The sequence below is a fragment of the Atractosteus spatula genome, chromosome 2 (genome assembly GCF_055471065.1).
Source record: "Atractosteus spatula isolate fAtrSpa1 chromosome 2, fAtrSpa1.hap1, whole genome shotgun sequence".
Lineage (NCBI taxonomy): Eukaryota > Metazoa > Chordata > Actinopteri > Semionotiformes > Lepisosteidae > Atractosteus > Atractosteus spatula.
Genome location: NC_142707.1, coordinates 49865100 through 49887290, shown reverse-complemented (window position 1 = coordinate 49887290; position 22191 = coordinate 49865100). Strand labels below are relative to the sequence as shown.

Below are 22191 nucleotides of genomic sequence, written 5' to 3'. Positions count from 1 at the left end.
TCAGTGTGTGGAGTGGGTGGGGCAGGTGTAGGTAAGTGTGTGGGGTGAGTGGGGCAGGTGTAGGTCAGTCTGTGGAGTGAGAGGGGCAGGTGTAGGTCAGTGTGTGGGGTGAGTGGAGCAGGTGTAGATCAGTGTGTGGAGTGAGAGGGGCAGCTGTAGGTCAGTGTGTGGGGTGAGTGGGGCAGGTGTAGGTCAGTGTGTAGGGTGAGTGGGACAGGTGCAGGTCAGTGTGTGGGGTCAGTGGGGCAGGTGTAGGTCAGTGTGTGGAGTGAGTGGGGCATGTGTAGGTCAGTGTGTGGAGTGAGAGGGGCAGGTGTAGGTCAGTGTGTGGGGTGAGAGGGGCAGGTGTAGATCAGAGTGTGGGGTGAGTGGGGCAGGTGTAGATCAGTGTGTGGAGTGAGAGGGGCAGGTGTAGATCAGAGTGTGGGGTGAGTGGGGCAGGTGTAGGTCAGTGTGTGGGGGAGAGGGGCAGGTGTAGGTTAGTGTGTGGAGTGGGTGGGGCAGGTGTAGGCCAGTGTGTGGGGTGAGTGGGGCAGGTGTAGATCAGTGTGTGGAGTGAGAGGGGCAGGTGTAGATCAGAGTGTGGGGTGAGTGGGGCAGGTGTAGGTCAGTGTGTGGGGGAGAGGGGCAGGTGTAGGTCAGTGTGTGGAGTGAGTGGGGCAGGTGTAGGTCAGTGTGAGGTGAGTGGGGCAGGTGTAGGTCAGTGTGAGGTGAGTGGGGCAGGTGTAGGTCAGTGTGTGGGGTGAGTGGGGTAGGTGTAGGTCAGTGTGTGGGGAGAGTGGGGCAGGTGTTGGTCAGTGTGTGGGGTGAGTGGGGCAGGTGTAGGTCAGTGTGTGGGGTGAGTGGGGAAGGTGTAGGTCAGTGTGTAGGGTGAGTGGGGCAGGTGCAGGTCAGTGTGTGGGGTGAGTGGGGCAGGTGTAGGTCAGTGTGTGGAGTGAGTGGGGCAGGTGTAGGTCAGTGTGTGGAGTGAGTGGGGCAGGTGTAGGTCAGTGTGTGGGGTGAGTGGGGCAGGTGTAGGTCAGTCTGTGGAGTGAGAGGGGCAGGTGTAGGTCAGTGTGTGGGGTGAGTGGAGCAGGTGTAGATCAGTGTGTGGAGTGAGAGGGGCAGCTGTAGGTCAGTGTGTAGGGTGAGTGGGACAGGTGCAGGTCAGTGTGTGGGGTGAGTGGGGCAGGTGTAGATCAGTGTGTGGGGTGAGAGGGGCAGATGTAGGTCAGTGTGTGGAGTGAGTGGGGCAGGTGTAGGTCAGTGTGTGGAGTGAGTGGGGCAGGTGTAGGTCAGTGTGTGGGGTGAGTGGGGCAGGTGTAGGTCAGTGTGTGGAGTGGGTGGGGCAGGTGTAGGTCAGTGTGTGGGGTGAGTGGGGCAGGTGTAGGTCAGTGTGTGGGGTGAGTGGGGTAGGTGTAGGTCAGTGTGTGGGGTGAGTGGGGAAGGTGTAGGTCAGTGTCTTCCCCATAAGTCGTCTCAAAATGATTTAATTTAAATTTAAGTCTTCTAATTCGCTCAGTAAAGGACGATATTGGTATTTGGAATTTGTTCCCTCTTTCAGTAGGATCCAGAATTGAGGCCATTACAATGAACACGATACATAGACTGATGTATTACCAGGCTTCTCAACTCAGATCTCTCTTTTTGTTGTGATGAAAGTTCCAATGCAAAATGGAAGCAGACAGAATCCTCAGCTGTAGAGAAATGTCCAATACAAAGAGCCCTGAGAGATCAATTATTGGCAAAGACTATCTCTTGTATTGCTGTCCAAGGACAGCTGAGGGCCGGAGTCTCTCTGTAGACACGCTGTGCTGCTCTGTGATCACCGCTGAGGGGAGGCTCTGCTCTGACACACTCAGCTGGGGGAGGCTGTGTCAGAGCAGCTGGATGCTTCTCTGAGAGCAGAACAAGCCAGACTGTCAGTCCAGAGCCTCAGTGAGGGTCTGGTGAGACTGACAATTCCACAGAGGATTGGGGATTTAGAGAAATCAGCTGTATTTATAAAGGCAGCCTGTTGAATGTGAGCAGTGTGTAAGATCAGAGGACAGGGTGTGGTGGAGAGCCTCACTCTACGTGTAGAAGAGGATGTGAAATATGGAGGATGTGAAAGGGAGTTACTGGTACTTCAAGCGTCTTGTATTAAAGGTGTTCGACGGTGACAGAAGTGAGGGCATCACTGATGTGAGTTAAGAATAATAATAATTATAATAATTGCTTACACTTATATAGTGCTTTTCTGGAAACTCCACTCAAAGCGCTTTACAGGTAATGGGGACTCCCCTCCACCACCACCAGTGTGCAGCCCCACCTGGATGATGTGACGGCAGCCATAGTGCGCCAGTACTCTCACCACACACCGGCTCTCAGTGGGGAGGAGAGCAGAGTGATGAAGCCAGTTCATAGAGGGGGATTGTTAGGAGCCCATGATTGATAAAGGCCGATAGGAAATTTGGCCAGGACGCCGGGGTTACACCCCTACTCTTTTCGAGAAACACCCTGGGATTTTTAATGACCACAGAGTGTCAGGACCTCGGTTTTACGTCTCATCCGAAGGACGGCGTCTGTTTACAGTATGGGTGAGATATGAGACAGGGAGATCGGTACAGTGGTGGAGTGAGACAGAGTGGGCTGTCCAGGAGTGGAGTGAGACAGTGAGGGGTGTCTGGGAGAGGAGTGAGACAGAGGGCTGTCCAGGATTGGAGTGAGACAGTGAGGGGTGTCTGGGAGAGGAGTGAGACAGCGAGGGCTGTTCAGGATTGGAGTGAGACACTGAGGGCTGTTCAGGATTGGAGTGAGACACTGAGGGCTGTCCAGGAGAGGAGTGAGACAGCGAGGGCTGTCCAGGAGGGGAGTGAGATAGTGAGGAGTGTCCAGGAATGGAGTAAGACAGCGAGGGTTATTCAGGAGGGGAGAGAGTTTCTGTTGAGAGAGACCCAGCCTGATGGTGCAGGTGGAGGCGTCAGTGGCTGCAGGTGGACACAAAGCCTGAGGACTGACTGGCAGAGAGAGAGCAAGCCAGCAGTCATCCAGTGAGACTTCAGGGAGCAGGAGACTCCAGGACAGGAGTCCATGAGAGAGAGTGAGGACTCAGGAGTGAGACTGAGGAGTACGAGAGGCTCTGAGAGAGAGAGGGAGCAGCAGTCCAGAGAGAGAACTGGACAGGACTCCATGTGAGGAGTCCAGGAGCAGGGAGGGTCCTAGAGTGAGCGAGACATCGAGGTGCAGGGGAGACTCGCGATGAGTAACAGCTTCAGTCCTTACAGTGTACAAGAGCTGAGGACTCAGAGATACGAGATGACCTTGAGAGAGATGACCTCGGAGCAGGATATAAAAGGGACCGAGGTGTGAATGAGACAGAACGACAGAGCGGTATATGAGAATCGGTACAACTGAGCTGAGGACTCGGAGTGCTGAAAGTATACAAGCTCAAACAGAGTGACAGAGGGAGCCGAAGATACAAGTAAACTGACGCCTCATGTCCCAGCTGCCCTGACTGGAGAAAACTTGTGTTTTCTGGAGAAATAACACCAGTCTCTGAGTAGAGTGTGAGAGACAGAAACTGTAGGAAAAATGGAGCAGAAAGTGTGAAGGAGTGTCAACTGCTGGGGACACGCAGGTTTCAGGTTATAAAAACTTTTAACTTTGAGAAAATTGTTCGAGTATTAATAGGAATAGTCTAGGATCCGGATTATCCCAAGAGAAAATCAAATACTCAATTAAAGAGGTCCCAGCCTCCTTGACCTGTGGGCAGGAGGTCGGCCCCAGCCAAGTGGGTTAAGACAAATTTATTATGACTAAAACGCTCAATATATCCTTCAATACACTTAATTCTTGGGAGTTGTTATTCCTAGTGAATAAATAAGTAGAATACATTCATCCACTTTCTAACTGCTTTATCCAGCAGAGGGTCATAGAGAACCCAGAGCCTATCCCATCATGGAACGGGCCCAAGGCAGGAGAGGCCCAGAACAAGAGGCCAGTCCATCAAAAGGCTCACAATCTCATAGTCTCTCACACTCTCACACCAGGGCCAGGTCCACCACAAGCCAATTAACCTGCCAGTATGTGCTTGGACTGTGAGAGGGAACAGGAACACCCCAGAGAAACCCATATAGCAAAATCTGTTTCCTTTCCTCTCAAAACACAAACATGGATTCTAGTTTCCCTGGCAAAAACGACCATGTCAGAGAAAAGTAAATCTGGACAAACTCAAAGTATCCAAACACAAATAAATCTCATGGGATGGGACTTCCAGTTTAAATCATTTCTATATCGAAAAATCGAGTTTCTTTCCTCTCAAACCCAAACAAGGATTCTATGTTCCTCAAAAAGTACATCTCAAACTCAAGCTCCCTTCTCCCTACAGCCAGCTGGCAGAAGATGACAGAGGCAATAGATCACTTCAGAACTACAGGGTCTGAAAGTGATTCTCTGACTAGGGAACAGGGACACGCAGCAACCTGAAAAATTCACATTTATTCTCTAGATTAGAGAATTCAGAAAGGAAACTACATGATATGTGAGGACTTCCAACCAAAGGAAAACTGAGCTTTCTGAATTCACAAGAGAGAACAGGGGATAGAAGAGGGACGTGTCTGGACATCCGACATTCTCGTGCCTCTGCTTCAGATAGACGAGGAGCTGGAAAATAAATGTGATGCTCTTGAAAACAGGGCTTGCAGAAATCACAGTTGTAGTTTTTGATTCCCAGAAACAAGTGAAGGAAGAAATGTGGAAGATTTGGTCTGAGGAACTCTCTCCTTAACCAACAGACCTGTGAGCCCAACTGAGACCACTAACTGTAGGGCTCCTGAGCTGCACTACCAGACCGAAGGTCTTACTATCAGTCACTGGGGTTTACAGGGAAACTGACAGGTGAAGGAATGGCGGGAGAACCAGGGGGCGCTCCTCCCCTTCCTCTATCATTCAATTCTTGTTTTTATTTAAACCCTAGCTCTACACAGTCTACTGAACTCAAGTCTCTTGAGCTCTGAGTGCCAGACTTCTCTCGGCTCTCACGCCCTACTCTCCTTCGTCCCCCATCAGCCTTCTTCTTCAGAACCTTGGAGATTCTCCTCAGTGCTCATTTTCTGCTGTTTCACCTGGTCGACATCCTGGGATTCAACTCAATCCACCTCTCGCCGGACGCCGACACCACTGCTTCTCCTCCCAGATTATGCCGTCGCACCACCACAGATACAAAGGTTTTCATCACATCCAGTGATTAAAAGTACCGAGTGTTTTGGTCCCTTTAAGCTTCCTTGTAGACAGTCACGTGATTACCCAAGAAAACAAGGTGCTACATCTCAGTAACGAAAGCAGCACAAACGCTACTTTCAACGGCACAAACTGGCACAAAAGCAGCACTAACGGTTGCGGTGGGTTTCAGCAATTGTGCTGTTTGCTGAGGGGGGTGACAAGCTGGAGCTGGACAAGCAAACATGTCCTGGATCGTTACACTGCATACTGAAAAAGACACGATATCAGCTGGGAGAAATAGGACAACTTAACAAAGGCACTCATATCTGTGTCTTCAGAGGTCAAGGTGTGCCCTCACGCTGCACTCTACACCAAGGACTGACCAGGAACACTCGAATTAAAGGACTGTGACCTAATGGTGCTATGTTTGCACGTACAGTAAGAGCACTGTAAATACAGTACGAAGACAGGGATAATGACTGATTTTTAATACCTTAGATATATGTTGGGTTATTTTATCTGAAAATATTTTTCAATATTTCTGCGGTGTGCACGTGTGATACGGTCGAGTTTCCAATGTTGTTATGCAGTTGAGTTATGGGCTACCTGGGTCAACTTAGTGCATAGTGCCCCTTAAATTTTCTTTTCACATTTACGATTATTTTTGCATAAAAAATATATAAAAACAATGGTCTTGTGTTACAGGATGTTGCTAATCCTAACCTTTTTAAATACTGGCTCTAAAGATGGGTTGAATCTTTAAATGGCTATTGATTTGCATTTTAATTTGAAAAGAACACAATGAGAAACTGATTACTTTTTCCAATTTTAAAAAGTATACAGCTACGAAGTATTGAGATGTGCTAGTTAAAGCCTTTTTTAAGAACATGCAGTTTGCTAATGTTGGCTTTTTAAGGCTACATCAGCAACTCTCCTGATTAGGTTATGATGTTGGTGACAAATTTAATTTTCCTGTTCACACAAACGCACAGGAGATACTGGTATTAAATGTAAAATCAACCGCTGCCCCTCACTCGGGCAACCAGAGAAACAAAATGGCAGACATTGTTATCCTCGCACCAGTGGCAGTGCACTTGAACCCAACAGATGGGGTCACTGGAGGGCAAGGTCACTCTACATGGTCATGTGATCACCCGAAAAATCTCGGGAACGAAAGCAGCTGTGAAGCTACTTTCCACAGCACAAATGCAGCACTAACGAATGAGACCAGTTTGGTTTCCCTGCAATGTTGTAGGGGGGCTGAGTGATGTCACAACCCCGATCATATCCCAGCTCAGTCTGCTTGGACACTTGAAGGTCTTAGTGCTGTGAGATCTTTCCCACAGACCTCTCTCCTCCCCTTCACGACTCAGCTGCTCGCTCTGTGGACTGCCCTGGCTGGCAGGTGTGTCAGCGACCCCCAGAGCTCAGGGGCAGGTAGACCAAGCCTGGTCTGGCTCTGAGACCCCGGGGTAACAGCAGGCCCTGGAGGGGCAGGTCACACCTCAGTCCCGCAGGAATGGAGCGACACTACAGGCAGCCTGCTCCAGGGAGAGAGGGCTGTCAGAGCCACAGACGACTCACGGGAGGCGTCAGGATGCGTCTGCTGCAGCTGACCGCTCAAGCTGGTCACGAGAGGAGTATTATTTCACAACACAGTTTCCTAGAGCCCAACATCTCCAGAATGTTCCCCAGTTTTAGAAGAGGTATGTTGTTGTCTTAAAACCTGCAGAGAGTGTCCATCAGCTGTTTAGCCTGACTGTAGGCCTGAGGACATAGTCTGTGTGTTAATCTTCTGAAAAGATGAAGAGGTGCAACACACAGAGCACTGCAGTGGAGCTGTGTGTCACATGGGCTGTGTGTCCCATGAGCTCAGTGTGAGAGACAGTGTCCTGGTTTCCACCCTGTCTGTGCTGTAGACCCAGGAGAGACAGACCAGTTAAAATACTGTCTGTTGTCACTCACTGTTCACACTCATCTATCTGCTCATTAACCACCCATTACAGTCTCCCAGTGAACAGGCTCCCTTACAGCACAGAGCAACACAGCAGAGACACACTCAACTCTGATAAATCTGAGGTTTGGTTGTTTGGAGGCAACAGTGTGGATAGGACTGCTATAACCTCAGCACTCAACTGTGAGGGTTTAAAATTTTGCCTCAAAGATTCGGCACATAACTTAGGCATCATCGTAGACACAAGGCTCTCATTTAACTCTCATGTTAATGCAGTATGCAGTAGCTTCCTACAGTTAAGAAATATTGCAAAACTACGGCAGTTTCTCTCCACTCAAGACACAGAGAAATGAATACATGCTCTTGTATACAGCAGGTTAGACTACTGCAATGCCCTACTATCAGGGATCACCCACCACTCTTTCAACACCTTACAGCGAATTCAGAATGCAGCAGCTAGAATTGGTACTAGGAGCAGAAAGTACATCCATATAACCCCCATACTTAGCTCTCTTCATTGGCTTCCTGTCAGGTACAGGGCGGACTTCAAAATCCTGCTACTTACAAGGCTCTCAGAGGTCAGGCACCTGTCTATTTAATGGAACTTATTAATGTACAGTAAACTTTCCAAGTTGCCCACTTGGGTCACAGAACACAGGTCTTCTTATTCTACATATTAATAAAAAAACAGCTGGCGGTAAAGCCTTTAGTTACAGGACCCCTAGCTTATGGAACAGTCTCCCGCCCCATATTCAGGACACCGAGTCAATCTCAGTATTCAAATCCAGACTGAAGACCTATTACTTCAGCCTAGCCTACTCACACCTTACATCATAGCCTGCTGCAACCATGGCTGCTGGTGCTGCTGTACAGGCCATTGTGTGTCTCTGTGTTGGCCCACCAGGTAGATACATCTGTTCTGACCAAACTATCCTATTCTCTTCCCCACATGTCCGGATGCGTTGAATGCTGCATCACTGCCATGGATCCAAGAGGGACACCGTGAATACACCTATTGTTTAGGAGGATGTGCTGGTCTACAGAGAACTGTATGGAGTACACAGAAGGACATGATGGATGACTTCATACTCCACAGTTAGTACTTTTTCAGAATTGTATAATGCCCAGAGGGCACCCAGATGGCCTTGGACCCCTAAAGCTACAGAGGAGTTTTTGGTTCCTCTCCTCTGTTGTCTTCTGGCCTTTTCTCTTTCTGTATTGTAATGTCATGTATGTTGTACTGTTACACAGCTTTGTTAAGTGCCTGGGGCAACCTTGGTGTGAAAGGTGCTTTATAAAACTAAATTGAATTGAACTGAATGTCTGTACACACACACTTACCTCAGCTGGGAAATATAGGGCAGGCACTGAAGGAAACTCCTCACTTCACTCTCTTCAGCTGACCAGCCCAACAGCTCTACTGGTTTCCTGACTGTGTGGAGTTTCAGCACTTCAAGGAAGAGGGAGGCCTTTCTCTCAGAGAGGTCTATTGCCCAGACTGCAGGAGCTGACTGGAAAACTGGCTGGAGTGCTGGGAGAACATTTCTGCCTGTTTGAGACTCATAGACCTTCACACGGGAATACAGATCCAGCAGGAAATCACACTGAGGCTCCTTATTGGAATCGTTATCAAAAGGAAAGTGAGTGTAGCTGCACACTGATGATAACAATTCCAAGACCTTCTCTCCTGTCTGTGTCTCCCGCTCTGCTCCTTGCAGACACAGATCCAGCAGGAATGAAATGGCTTTGTGTTTCTGCTCCTCAGAGTCCTGTATCCTCTTAGAGAACCTGAAAGAGAGGAGGAGACAGACTGAGGCCCATTTCTCTCAGCTGTGTTTCCAGTGGCTGCTGTGCAGGAACTCTCAGACACAAGGAGCCATTTCCCTGAATGGGGATCTTCCCCTGAAAGGAGGGAACAGAGAAGAGTGTGTGAAGGAGGAGTGAGGGGAGTGAGCACAGCTCTCACCACAGGAGTGACTCTTCACACTCTCCCTCAGCTCTCCTCACACACTCCTTCCCCAGAGACACTCTCACACACCCTGGCTCTTCACTCTCTGCACTCCAGTCACTGGGACACTGGAGCTTTAGGAACACAATCCCACTGTGGATCAGGGACAGGGCTGTATTCCAGCACAGGGTCTCTCCCAGGACAAACACACAGACTGAGGGACCTTAGAAAATACAGCTGGACTCACACATCTGTGATTGATCAACTCGATAAATTAAACATTGATTAACACACAAGTACTGAAATTTTTACAGATAATAATGAACACAAAGGTTTGGAGCCTGATGTTTCTTTTAATATAGAGAAGTGCACAGCACTGCTGAAATACACTAAGCTGTTGAAGTTGACAAATTAGTTATACCTTCTGACGCTGCGCGAAAGAAAAAACATGCAAATATAAGGATACATTATTAAAAGCAGAGGAATTGAATCAGGGAAATTTATGTTAAAATCGTTTAACACTAATAAGTCCTCACTTAGGTGTAGATCAGTGTGTGAGGTGAGTGGGGCAGGTGTAGGTCAGTGTGTGGGGTGAGTGGGGCAGGTGTAGGTCAGTGTGTGGGGTGAGAGGGGCAGGTGTAGGTCAGTGTGTGGGGTGAGTGGGGCAGGTGTAGGTCAGTGTGTGGGGTGAGTGTGGCAGGTGTAGGTCAGTGTGTGGGGTGAGAGGGGCAGGTGTAGGTCAGTGTGTGGGGTGAGTGGGGCAGGTGTAGGTCAGTGTGTGGGGTGAGAGGGGCAGGTGTAGATCAGAGTGTGGGGTGAGTGGGGCAGGTGTAGGTCAGTGTGTGGGGTGAGTGGGGCAGGTGTAGGTCAGTGTGTGGAGTAAGTGGGGCAGGTGTAGGTCAGTGTGAGGTGAGTGGGGCAGGTGTAGGTCAGTGTGTGAAGTGAGTGGGGTAGGTGTAGGTCAGTATGTGGGGTGAGTGGGGAAGGTGTAGGTCAGTGTGTGGGGTGAGTGGGGTAGGTGTAGGTCAGTGTGTGGGGTGAGAGGGGCAGCTGTAGGTCAGTGTGTGGGGTGAGTGGGGCAGGTGTAGGTCAGTGTGTGGGGTGCGTGGGGCAGGTGTAGGTCAGTGTGTGAGGTGAGTGGGGCAGATGTAGGTCAGTGTGTGGAGTGAGTTGGGCAGATGTAGATCAGTGTGTGCAGTGGGTGGGGAAGGTGTAGGTCAGTGTGTGAAGTGAGTGGGGCAGGTGTAGGTCAGTGTGTGAGGTGAGTGGGGCAGGTGCAGGTCAGTGTGTGGGGTGAGTGGGGCAGGTGTAGATCAGTGTGTGGGGTGAGAGGGGCAGGTGTAGATCAGTGTGTGGGGTGAGAGGGGCAGGTGTAGGTCAGTGTGTGGAGTGGGTGGGGCAGGTGTAGGTCAGTGTGTGGGGTGAGTGGGGCAGGTGTAGGTCAGTGTGTGGGGTGAGTGGGGTAGGTGTAGGTCAGTGTGTGGGGTGAGTGGGGAAGGTGTAGGTCAGTGTCTTCCCCATAAGTCGTCTCAAAATGATTTAATTTAAATTTAAGTCTTCTAATTCGCTCAGTAAAGGACGATATTGGTATTTGGAATTTGTTCCCTCTTTCAGTAGGATCCAGAATTGAGGCCATTACAATGAACACGATACACGTCTGGTGAGACTGACAATTCCACAGAGGATTGGGGATTTAGAGAAATCAGCTGTATTTATAAAGGCAGCCTGTTGAATGAGAGCCAGTGTGTAAGATCAGAGGACAGGGTGTGGTGGAGAGCCTCACTCTACGTGTAGAAGAGGATGTGAAATATGGAGGATGTGAAAGGGAGTTACTGGTACTTCAAGCGTCTTGTATTAAAGGTGTTCGACGGTGACAGAAGTGAGGGCATCACTGATGTGAGTTAAGAATAATAATAATTATAATAATTGCTTACACTTATATAGTGCTTTTCTGGAAACTCCACTCAAAGCGCTTTACAGGTAATGGGGACTCCCCTCCACCACCACCAGTGTGCAGCCCCACCTGGATGATGTGACGGCAGCCATAGTGCGCCAGTACTCTCACCACACACCGGCTCTCAGTGGGGAGGAGAGCAGAGTGATGAAGCCAGTTCATAGAGGGGGATTGTTAGGAGCCCATGATTGATAAAGGCCGATGGGAAATTTGGCCAGGACGCCGGGGTTACACCCCTACTCTTTTCGAGAAACACCCTGGGATTTTTAATGACCACAGAGAGTCAGGACCTCGGTTTTACGTCTCATCCGAAGGACGGCGTCTGTTTACAGTATGGGTGAGATATGAGACAGGGAGATCGGTCCAGTGGTGGAGTGAGACAGAGTGGGCTGTCCAGGAGTGGAGTGAGACAGCGAGGGCTATCCGGGAGAGGAGTGAGACAGAGGGCTGTCCAGGATTGGAGTGAGACAGTGAGGGGTGTCTGGGAGAGGAGTGAGACAGCGAGGGCTGTTCAGGATTGGAGTGAGACACTGAGGGCTGTTCAGGATTGGAGTGAGACACTGAGGGCTGTCCAGGAGAGGAGTGAGACAGCGAGGGCTGTCCAGGAGGGGAGTGAGATAGTGAGGAGTGTCCAGGAATGGAGTAAGACAGCGAGGGTTATTCAGGAGGGGAGAGAGTTTCTGTTGAGAGAGACCCAGCCTGATGGTGCAGGTGGAGGCGTCAGTGGCTGCAGGTGGACACAAAGCCTGAGGACTGACTGGCAGAGAGAGAGCAAGCCAGCAGTCATCCAGTGAGACTTCAGGGAGCAGGAGACTCCAGGACAGGAGTCCATGAGAGAGAGTGAGGACTCAGGAGTGAGACTGAGGAGTACGAGAGGCTCTGATAGAGAGAGGGAGCAGCAGTCCAGAGAGAGAACTGGACAGGACTCCATGTGAGGAGTCCAGGAGCAGGGAGGGTCCTAGAGTGAGCGAGACATCGAGGTGCAGGGGAGACTCGCGATGAGTAACAGCTTCAGTCCTTACAGTGTACAAGAGCTGAGGACTCAGAGATACGAGATGACCTTGAGAGAGATGACCTCGGAGCAGGATATAAAAGGGACCGAGGTGTGAATGAGACAGAACGACAGAGCGGTATATGAGAATCGGTACAACTGAGCTGAGGACTCGGAGTGCTGAAAGTATACAAGCTCAAACAGAGTGACAGAGGGAGCCGAAGATACAAGTAAACTGACGCCTCGTGTCCCAGCTGCCCTGACTGGAGAAAACTCGTGTTTTCTGGAGAAATAACACCAGTCTCTGAGTAGAGTGTGAGAGACAGAAACTGTAGGAAAAATGGAGCAGAAAGTGTGAAGGAGTGTCAACTGCTGGGGACACGCAGGTTTCAGGTTATAAAAACTTTTAACTTTGAGAAAATTGTTCGAGTATTAATAGGAATAGTCTAGGATCCGGATTATCCCAAGAGAAAATCAAATACTCAATTAAAGAGGTCCCAGCCTCCTTGACCTGTGGGCAGGAGGTCGGCCCCAGCCAAGTGGGTTAAGACAAATTTATTATGACTAAAACGCTCAATATATCCTTCAATACACTTAATTCTTGGGAGTTGTTATTCCTAGTGAATAAATAAGTAGAATACATTCATCCACTTTCTAACTGCTTTATCCAGCAGAGGGTCATAGAGAACCCAGAGCCTATCCCATCATGGAACGGGCCCAAGGCAGGAGAGGCCCAGAACAAGAGGCCAGTCCATCAAAAGGCTCACAATCTCATAGTCTCTCACACTCTCACACCAGGGCCAGGTCCACCACAAGCCAATTAACCTGCCAGTATGTGCTTGGACTGTGAGAGGGAACAGGAACACCCCAGAGAAACCCATATAGCAAAATCTGTTTCCTTTCCTCTCAAAACACAAACATGGATTCTAGTTTCCCTGGCAAAAACGACCATGTCAGAGAAAAGTAAATCTGGACAAACTCAAAGTATCCAAACACAAATAAATCTCATGGGATGGGACTTCCAGTTTAAATCATTTCTATATCGAAAAATCGAGTTTCTTTCCTCTCAAACCCAAACAAGGATTCTATGTTCCTCAAAAAGTACATCTCAAACTCAAACTCCCTTCTCCCTACAGCCAGCTGGCAGAAGATGACAGAGGCAATAGATCACTTCAGAACTACAGGGTCTGAAAGTGATTCTCTGACTAGGGAACAGGGACACGCAGCAACCTGAAAAATTCACATTTATTCTCTAGATTAGAGAATTCAGAAAGGAAACTACATGATATGTGAGGACTTCCAACCAAAGGAAAACTGAGCTTTCTGAATTCACAAGAGAGAACAGGGGATAGAAGAGGGACGTGTCTGGACATCCGACATTCTCGTGCCTCTGCTTCAGATAGACGAGGAGCTGGAAAATAAATGTGATGTTCTTGAAAACAGGGCTTGTAGAAATCACAGTTGTAGTTTTTGATTCCCAGAAACAAGTGAAGGAAGAAATGTGGAAGATATGGTTTGAGGAGCTCTCTCCTTAACCAACAGACCTGTGAGCCCAACTGAGACCACTAACTGTAGGGCTCCTGAGCTGCACTACCAGACCGAAGGTCTTACTATCAGTCACTGGGGTTTACAGGGAAACTGACAGGTGAAGGAATGGCGGGAGAACCAGGGGGCGCTCCTCCCCTTCCTCTATCATTCAATTCTTGTTTTTATTTAAACCCTAGCTCTACACAGTCTACTGAACTCAAGTCTCTTGAGCTCTGAGTGCCAGACTTCTCTCGGCTCTCACGCCCTACTCTCCTTCGTCCCCCATCAGCCTTCTTCTTCAGAACCTTGGAGATTCTCCTCAGTGCTCATTTTCTGCTGTTTCACCTGGTCGACATCCTGGGATTCAACTCAATCCACCTCTCGCCGGACGCCGACACCACTGCTTCTCCTCCCAGATTATGCCGTCGCACCACCACAGATACAAAGGTTTTCATCACATCCAGTGATTAAAAGTACCGAGTGTTTTGGTCCCTTTAAGCTTCCTTGTAGACAGTCACGTGATTACCCAAGAAAACAAGGTGCTACATCTCAGTAACGAAAGCAGCACAAACGCTACTTTCAACGGCACAAACTGGCACAAAAGCAGCACTAACGGTTGCGGTGGGTTTCAGCAATTGTGCTGTTTGCTGAGGGGGGTGACAAGCTGGAGCTGGACAAGCAAACATGTCCTGGATCGTTACACTGCATACTGAAAAAGACACGATATCAGCTGGGAGAAATAGGACAACTTAACAAAGGCACTCATATCTGTGTCTTCAGAGGTCAAGGTGTGCCCTCACGCTGCACTCTACACCAAGGACTGACCAGGAACACTCGAATTAAAGGACTGTGACCTAATGGTGCTATGTTTGCACGTACAGTAAGAGCACTGTAAATACAGTACGAAGACAGGGATAATGACTGATTTTTAATACCTTAGATATATGTTGGGTTATTTTATCTGAAAATATTTTTCAATATTTCTGCGGTGTGCACGTGTGATACGGTCGAGTTTCCAATGTTGTTATGCAGTTGAGTTATGGGCTACCTGGGTCAACTTAGTGCATAGTGCCCCTTAAATTTTCTTTTCACATTTACGATTTTTTTTGCATAAAAAATATATAAAAACAATGGTCTTGTGTTACAGGATGTTGCTAATCCTAACCTTTTTAAATACTGGCTCTAAAGATGGGTTGAATCTTTAAATGGCTATTGATTTGCATTTTAATTTGAAAAGAACACAATGAGAAACTGATTACTTTTTCCAATTTTAAAAAGTATACAGCTACGAAGTATTGAGATGTGCTAGTTAAAGCCTTTTTTAAGAACATGCAGTTTGCTAATGTTGGCTTTTTAAGGCTACATCAGCAACTCTCCTGATTAGGTTATGATGTTGGTGACAAATTTAATTTTCCTGTTCACACAAACGCACAGGAGATACTGGTATTAAATGTAAAATCAACCGCTGCCCCTCACTCGGGCAACCAGAGAAACAAAATGGCAGACATTGTTATCCTCGCACCAGTGACAGTGCACTTGAACCCAACAGATGGGGTCACTGGAGGGCAAGGTCACTCTACATGGTCATGTGATCACCCGAAAAATCTCGGGAACGAAAGCAGCTGTGAAGCTACTTTCCACAGCACAAATGCAGCACTAACGAATGAGACCAGTTTGGTTTCCCTGCAATGTTGTAGGGGGGCTGAGTGATGTCACAACCCCGATCATATCCCAGCTCAGTCTGCTTGGACACTTGAAGGTCTTAGTGCTGTGAGATCTTTCCCACAGACCTCTCTCCTCCCCTTCACGACTCAGCTGCTCGCTCTGTGGACTGCCCTGGCTGGCAGGTGTGTCAGCGACCCCCAGAGCTCAGGGGCAGGTAGACCAAGCCTGGTCTGGCTCTGAGACCCCGGGGTAACAGCAGGCCCTGGAGGGGCAGGTCACACCTCAGTCCCGCAGGAATGGAGCGACACTACAGGCAGCCTGCTCCAGGGAGAGAGGGCTGTCAGAGCCACAGACGACTCACGGGAGGCGTCAGGATGTGTCTGCTGCAGCTGACCGCTCAAGCTGGTCACGAGAGGAGTGTTATTTCACAACACAGTTTCCTAGAGCCCAACATCTCCAGAATGTTCCCCAGTTTTAGAAGAGGTATGTTATTGTCTTAAAACCTGCAGAGAGTGTCCATCAGCTGTTTAGCCTGACTGTAGGCCTGAGGACATAGTCTGTGTGTTAATCTTCTGAAAAGATGAAGAGGTGCAACACACAGAGCACTGCAGTGGAGCTGTGTGTCACATGGGCTGTGTGTCCCATGAGCTCAGTGTGAGAGACAGTGTCCTGGTTTACACCCTGTCTGTGCTGTAGACCCAGGAGAGACAGACCAGTTAAAATACTGTCTGTTGTCCCTCACTGTTCACACTCATCTATCTGCTCATTAACCACCCATTACAGTCTCCCAGTGAACAGGCTCCCTTACAGCACAGAGCAACACAGCAGAGACACACTCAACTCTGATAAATCTGAGGTTTGGTTGTTTGGAGGCAACAGTGTGGATAGGACTGCTATAACCTCAGCACTCAACTGTGAGGGTTTAAAATTTTGCCTCAAAGATTCGGCACATAACTTAGGCATCATCGTAGACACAAGGCTCTCATTTAACTCTCATGTTAATGCAGTATGCAGTAGCTTCCTACAGTTAAGAAATATTGCAAAACTACGGCAGTTTCTCTCCACTCAAGACACAGAGAAATGAATACATGCTCTTGTATACAGCAGGTTAGACTACTGCAATGCCCTACTATCAGGGAGCACCCATCACTCTTTCAACACCTTACAGCGAATTCAGAATGCAGCAGCTAGACTTGGTACTAGGAGCAGAAAGTACAACCATATAACCCCCATACTTAGCTCTCTTCATTGGCTTCCTGTCAGGTACAGGGCGGACTTCAAAATCCTGCTACTTACAAGGCTCTCAGAGGTCAGGCACCTGTCTATTTAATGGAACTTATTAATGTACAGTATACTTTCCAAGTTGCCCACCTGGGTCACAGAACACAGGTCTTCTTATTCTTGTCACGGACGTCCAAAGGGACTAACCGTGGGGAGCAGGAGAGCGGAAAAAGACCCATATGCGTAGCGGCGAGACGGGAAAAAGGCCCGGGCTCATTGTGCAAAGAGTTCAGGAATGCCGTATAGAAACCTATGCCCTCAGGGAGCGGACGTGGGGCGCCCTGGTGCTAGGCGGGTCTCAGGACATCCGAACGTCAATGCTGAGCGAGGACAGAGTGCAAGACCCGGAAATATATAGCCCAAGGGAAAGAGAGGGACAGGAAGGACAGCAGACCGGAAACTAGGGACAGGACAGAGAAGGAGCGCCCTCTGGCTGCAGAGGGCGTGACAGTACCCCCCCCTTCATGGGCGGCTCCCGACGCCCATACAAATAAATGAGCTGCCCAGCACTGGGGGGAGGAAAAACCTCATTTAACTGAAAGGAAACCTCCGGGAATCCACGGCTGAGAGCTACCCCTTCCTCCGGGGTATAAACCTTTATAGGATGGAGAAAGGGGGGTAGAGAAGAGCTCCGGAGACTAAAACAAAAAAGTAAACAAGCACAAACACAACAGACAAAAACCTGGGAAAGACCAGGGAGACAAACCACACAAAACAGATAGGACCAAAAAACAGGTAGGAACCAAAGTTCCGAGACACAGGGAGCAGGGGGGAACAAAAAGGAGGGGAAACCAGGAAGAAAAAAAATCAAAACAAAAGGCAAAAAACAAGAAAAAACAGCAAAAAACCCCGGGGAAAAATACCGCAGACTGGGCAATGGGCACGTTCACATTCTAACGCTGATATCGGAGTGGACAACCTGAGGAAAGCCAGACCGAAGTCCGCTCACAGACACAGATGCCCGGAGTGATATCCAGCGAAAAGAATGGAGGAACGGCAGAAAGCTTACCATTCTATCACTGATATCGGAGAGAGCAAGACCAGGAAGAGCCAGGCACGAAAACCCGCTCCAGACACAGAAGCTCGGAGTGATATCCAGTAATAAGAATAGGAAAGCCAGCTCAACATTCAATCACTGATATCAGAGTGATCTACCCGAGGAAAGCCAGGTGCAGGACCCGCTCACAGGCACGGAAGATCGGAGTGATATCCAGCGATTAGAATAGAGGAACTGAAAAAAAAACAAAAAACAGACCAGAGAAAAAGAAAAAACTGCGGCAAAACAAAAAGCGCCGCTCGCGGGGTCAGTAAGTGGCTCAGCATTCTGTCACGGACGTCCAAAGGGACTAACCGTGGGGAGCAGGAGAGCGGAAAAAGACCCATATGCGTAGCGGCGAGACGGGAAAAAGGCCCGGGCTCATAGTGCAAAGAGTTCAGGAATGCCGTATAGAAACCTATGCCCTCAGGGAGCGGACGTGGGGCGCCCTGGTGCTAGGCGGGTCTCAGGACATCCGAACGTCAATGCTGAGTGAGGACAGAGTGCAAGACCCGGAAATATATAGCCCAAGGGAAAGAGAGGGACAGGAAGGACAGCAGACCGGAAACTAGGGACAGGACAGAGAAGGAGCGCCCTCTGGCTGCAGAGGGCGTGACAATTCTACATATTAATAAAAAAACAGCTGGCGGTAAAGCCTTTGGTTACAGGACCCCTAGCTTATGGAACAGTCTCCCGCCCCATATTCAGGATACCGAGTCAATCTCAGTATTCAAATCCAGACTGAAGACCTATTACTTCAGCCTAGCCTACTCACACCTTACATCATAGCCTGCTGCAACCATGGCTGCTGGTGCTGCTGTACAGGCCATTGTGTGTCTCTGTGTTGGCCCACCAGGTAGATACATCTGTTCTGACCAAACTATCCTATTCTCCTCCCCACATGTCTGGATGCGTTGAATGCTGCATCACTGCCATGGATCTAAGAGGGACACCGTGAATACACCTATTGTTTAGGAGGATTTGCTGGTCTACAGAGAACTGTATGGAGTACACAGAAGGACATGATGGATGACTTCATACTCCACATTTAGTACTTTTTCAGAATTGTATAATGCCCAGAGGGCACCCAGATGGCCTTGGACCCCTAAAGCTACAGAGGAGTTTTTGGTTCCTCTCCTCTGTTGTCTTCTGGCCTTTTCTCTTTCTGTATTGTAATGTCATGTATTTTGTACTGTTACACAGCTTTGTTAAGTGCCTGGGGCAACCTTGATGTGAAAGGTGCTTTATAAAACTAAATTGAATTGAACTGAATTGAACTGAATGTCTGTACACACACACTTACCTCAGCTGGGAAATATAGGGCAGGCACTGAAGGAAACTCCTCACTTCACTCTCTTCAGCTGACCAGCCCTTCAGCTCTACTGGTTTCCTGACTGTGTGGAGTTTCAGCACTTCAAGGAAGAGGGAGACCTTTCTCTCAGAGAGGTCTATAGCCCAGACTGCAGGAGCTGACTGGAAAACTGGCTGGAGTGCTGGGAGAACATTTCTGCCTGTTGGAGACTCACAGTCCTTCACACGGGAATACAGATCCAGCAGGAAATCACACTGACGATCCTTATTGGAATCGTTATCAAAAGGAAAGTGAGTGTAGCTGCACACTGATGATAACAATTCCAAGACCTTCTCTCCTGTCTGTGTCTCCCACTCTGCTCCTTGCAGACACAGATCCAGCAGGAATGAAATGGCTTCGTGTTTCTGCTCCTCAGAGTCCTGTATCCACTCAGAGAACCTGAAAGAGAGGAGGAGACAGACTGAGGCCCATTTCTCTCAGCTGTGTTTCCAGTGGCTGCTGTGCAGGAACTCTCAGACACAAGGAGCCATTTCCCTGAATGGGGATCTTCCCCTGAAAGGAGGGAACAGAGAAGAGTGTGTGAAGGAGGAGTGAGGGGAGTGTGCACAGCTCTCACCACAGGAGTGACTCTTCACACTCTCCCTCAGCTCTCCTCACACACTCCTTCCCCAGAGACACTCTCACACACCCTGGCTCTTCACTCTCTGCACTCCAGTCGCTGGGACACTGGAGCTTTAGGAACACAATCCCACTGTGGATCAGGGACAGGGCTGTATTCCAGCACAGGGTCTCTCCAAGGACAAACACACAGACTGAGGGACCTTAGAAAATACAGCTGGACTCACACATCTGTGATTGATCAACTAGATAAATTAAACATTGATTAATACACAAGTACTGAAATTTTTACAGATAATAATGAACACAAAGGTTTGGAGCCTGATGTTTCTTTTAATATAGAGAAGTGCACAGCACTGCTGAAATACACTAAGCTGTTGAAGTTGACAAATTAGTTTAACCTTCTTTTAGTCGTCTCAAAACTTTTAATTAACCTTCTGACACTGTGCGAAAGAAAAAACATACAAACGTAAGGATACATTATTGTAAGCAGAGGAATTGAATCAGGGAAATTTATGTTAAAATCGTTTAACACCAATAAGTCCTCACTTAGGTGTAGGTCAGTGTGTGAGGTGAGTGGGGCAGGTGTAGGTCAGTGTGTAGAGTGAGTGGGGCAGGTGTAGGTCAGTGTGTGGAGTGAATGGGGCAGGTGTAGGTCAGTGTGTGGGGTGAGTGGGGCAGGTGTAGGTCAGTGTGTGGGGTGAGTGTGGCAGGTGTAGGTCAGTGTGTGGGGTGAGAGGGGCAGGTGTAGGTCAGTGTGTGGGGTGAGTGGGGCAGGTGTAGGTCAGTGTGTGGGGTGAGAGGGGCAGCTGTAGGTCAGTGTGTGGGGTGAGTGGGGCAGGTGTAGGTCAGTGTGTGGGGTGCGTGGGGCAGGTGTAGGTCAGTGTGTGAGGTGAGTGGGGCAGATGTAGGTCAGTGTGTGGAGTGAGTTGGGCAGATGTAGATCAGTGTGTGCAGTGGGTGGGGAAGGTGTAGGTCAGTGTGTGAAGTGAGTGGGGCAGGTGTAGGTCAGTGTGTGAGGTGAGTGGGGCAGGTGCAGGTCAGTGTGTGGGGTGAGTGGGGCAGGTGTAGATCAGTGTGTGGGGTGAGAGGGGCAGGTGTAGATCAGTGTGTGGGGTGAGAGGGGCAGGTGTAGGTCAGTGTGTGGAGTGGGTGGGGCAGGTGTAGGTCAGTGTGTGGGGTGAGTGGGGCAGGTGTAGGTCAGTGTGTGGGGTGAGTGGGGTAGGTGTAGGTCAGTGTGTGGGGTGAGTGGGGAAGGTGTAGGTCAGTGTCTTCCCCATAAGTCGTCTCAAAATGATTTAATTTAAATTTAAGTCTTCTAATTCGCTCAGTAAAGGACGATATTGGTATTTGGAATTTGTTCCCTCTTTCAGTAGGATCCAGAATTGAGGCCATTACAATGAACACGATACACGTCTGGTGAGACTGACAATTCCACAGAGGATTGGGGATTTAGAGAAATCAGCTGTATTTATAAAGGCAGCCTGTTGAATGAGAGCCAGTGTGTAAGATCAGAGGACAGGGTGTGGTGGAGAGCCTCACTCTACGTGTAGAAGAGGATGTGAAATATGGAGGATGTGAAAGGGAGTTACTGGTACTTCAAGCGTCTTGTATTAAAGGTGTTCGACGGTGACAGAAGTGAGGGCATCACTGATGTGAGTTAAGAATAATAATAATTATAATAATTGCTTACACTTATATAGTGCTTTTCTGGAAACTCCACTCAAAGCGCTTTACAGGTAATGGGGACTCCCCTCCACCACCACCAGTGTGCAGCCCCACCTGGATGATGTGACGGCAGCCATAGTGCGCCAGTACTCTCACCACACACCGGCTCTCAGTGGGGAGGAGAGCAGAGTGATGAAGCCAGTTCATAGAGGGGGATTGTTAGGAGCCCATGATTGATAAAGGCCGATGGGAAATTTGGCCAGGACGCCGGGGTTACACCCCTACTCTTTTCGAGAAACACCCTGGGATTTTTAATGACCACAGAGAGTCAGGACCTCGGTTTTACGTCTCATCCGAAGGACGGCGTCTGTTTACAGTATGGGTGAGATATGAGACAGGGAGATCGGTCCAGTGGTGGAGTGAGACAGAGTGGGCTGTCCAGGAGTGGAGTGAGACAGCGAGGGCTATCCGGGAGAGGAGTGAGACAGAGGGCTGTCCAGGATTGGAGTGAGACAGTGAGGGGTGTCTGGGAGAGGAGTGAGACAGCGAGGGCTGTTCAGGATTGGAGTGAGACACTGAGGGCTGTTCAGGATTGGAGTGAGACACTGAGGGCTGTCCAGGAGAGGAGTGAGACAGCGAGGGCTGTCCAGGAGGGGAGTGAGATAGTGAGGAGTGTCCAGGAATGGAGTAAGACAGCGAGGGTTATTCAGGAGGGGAGAGAGTTTCTGTTGAGAGAGACCCAGCCTGATGGTGCAGGTGGAGGCGTCAGTGGCTGCAGGTGGACACAAAGCCTGAGGACTGACTGGCAGAGAGAGAGCAAGCCAGCAGTCATCCAGTGAGACTTCAGGGAGCAGGAGACTCCAGGACAGGAGTCCATGAGAGAGAGTGAGGACTCAGGAGTGAGACTGAGGAGTACGAGAGGCTCTGATAGAGAGAGGGAGCAGCAGTCCAGAGAGAGAACTGGACAGGACTCCATGTGAGGAGTCCAGGAGCAGGGAGGGTCCTAGAGTGAGCGAGACATCGAGGTGCAGGGGAGACTCGCGATGAGTAACAGCT

General features: G+C 49.2%; 1 protein-coding gene across 4 annotated transcripts in view; it reads right to left on the bottom strand.

Annotated features, from left to right (window-relative positions):
• LOC148839822 (uncharacterized) overlaps positions 1–22191 on the bottom strand; it is a 191278-nt gene that overhangs the window by 16324 nt on the left and 152763 nt on the right. For all 4 annotated transcript variants that reach the window (XM_088909656.1, XM_088909659.1, XM_088909657.1 and 1 more), the window contains exons 29-30: positions 18841–19287; positions 8477–8923 (exon numbers count right to left, since the gene is read on the bottom strand). In XM_088909656.1, coding sequence (XP_088765782.1) covers positions 8477–8923; positions 18841–19287 — 894 coding nt within the window. The remainder of the gene's footprint in view (positions 1–8476; positions 8924–18840; positions 19288–22191) is intronic.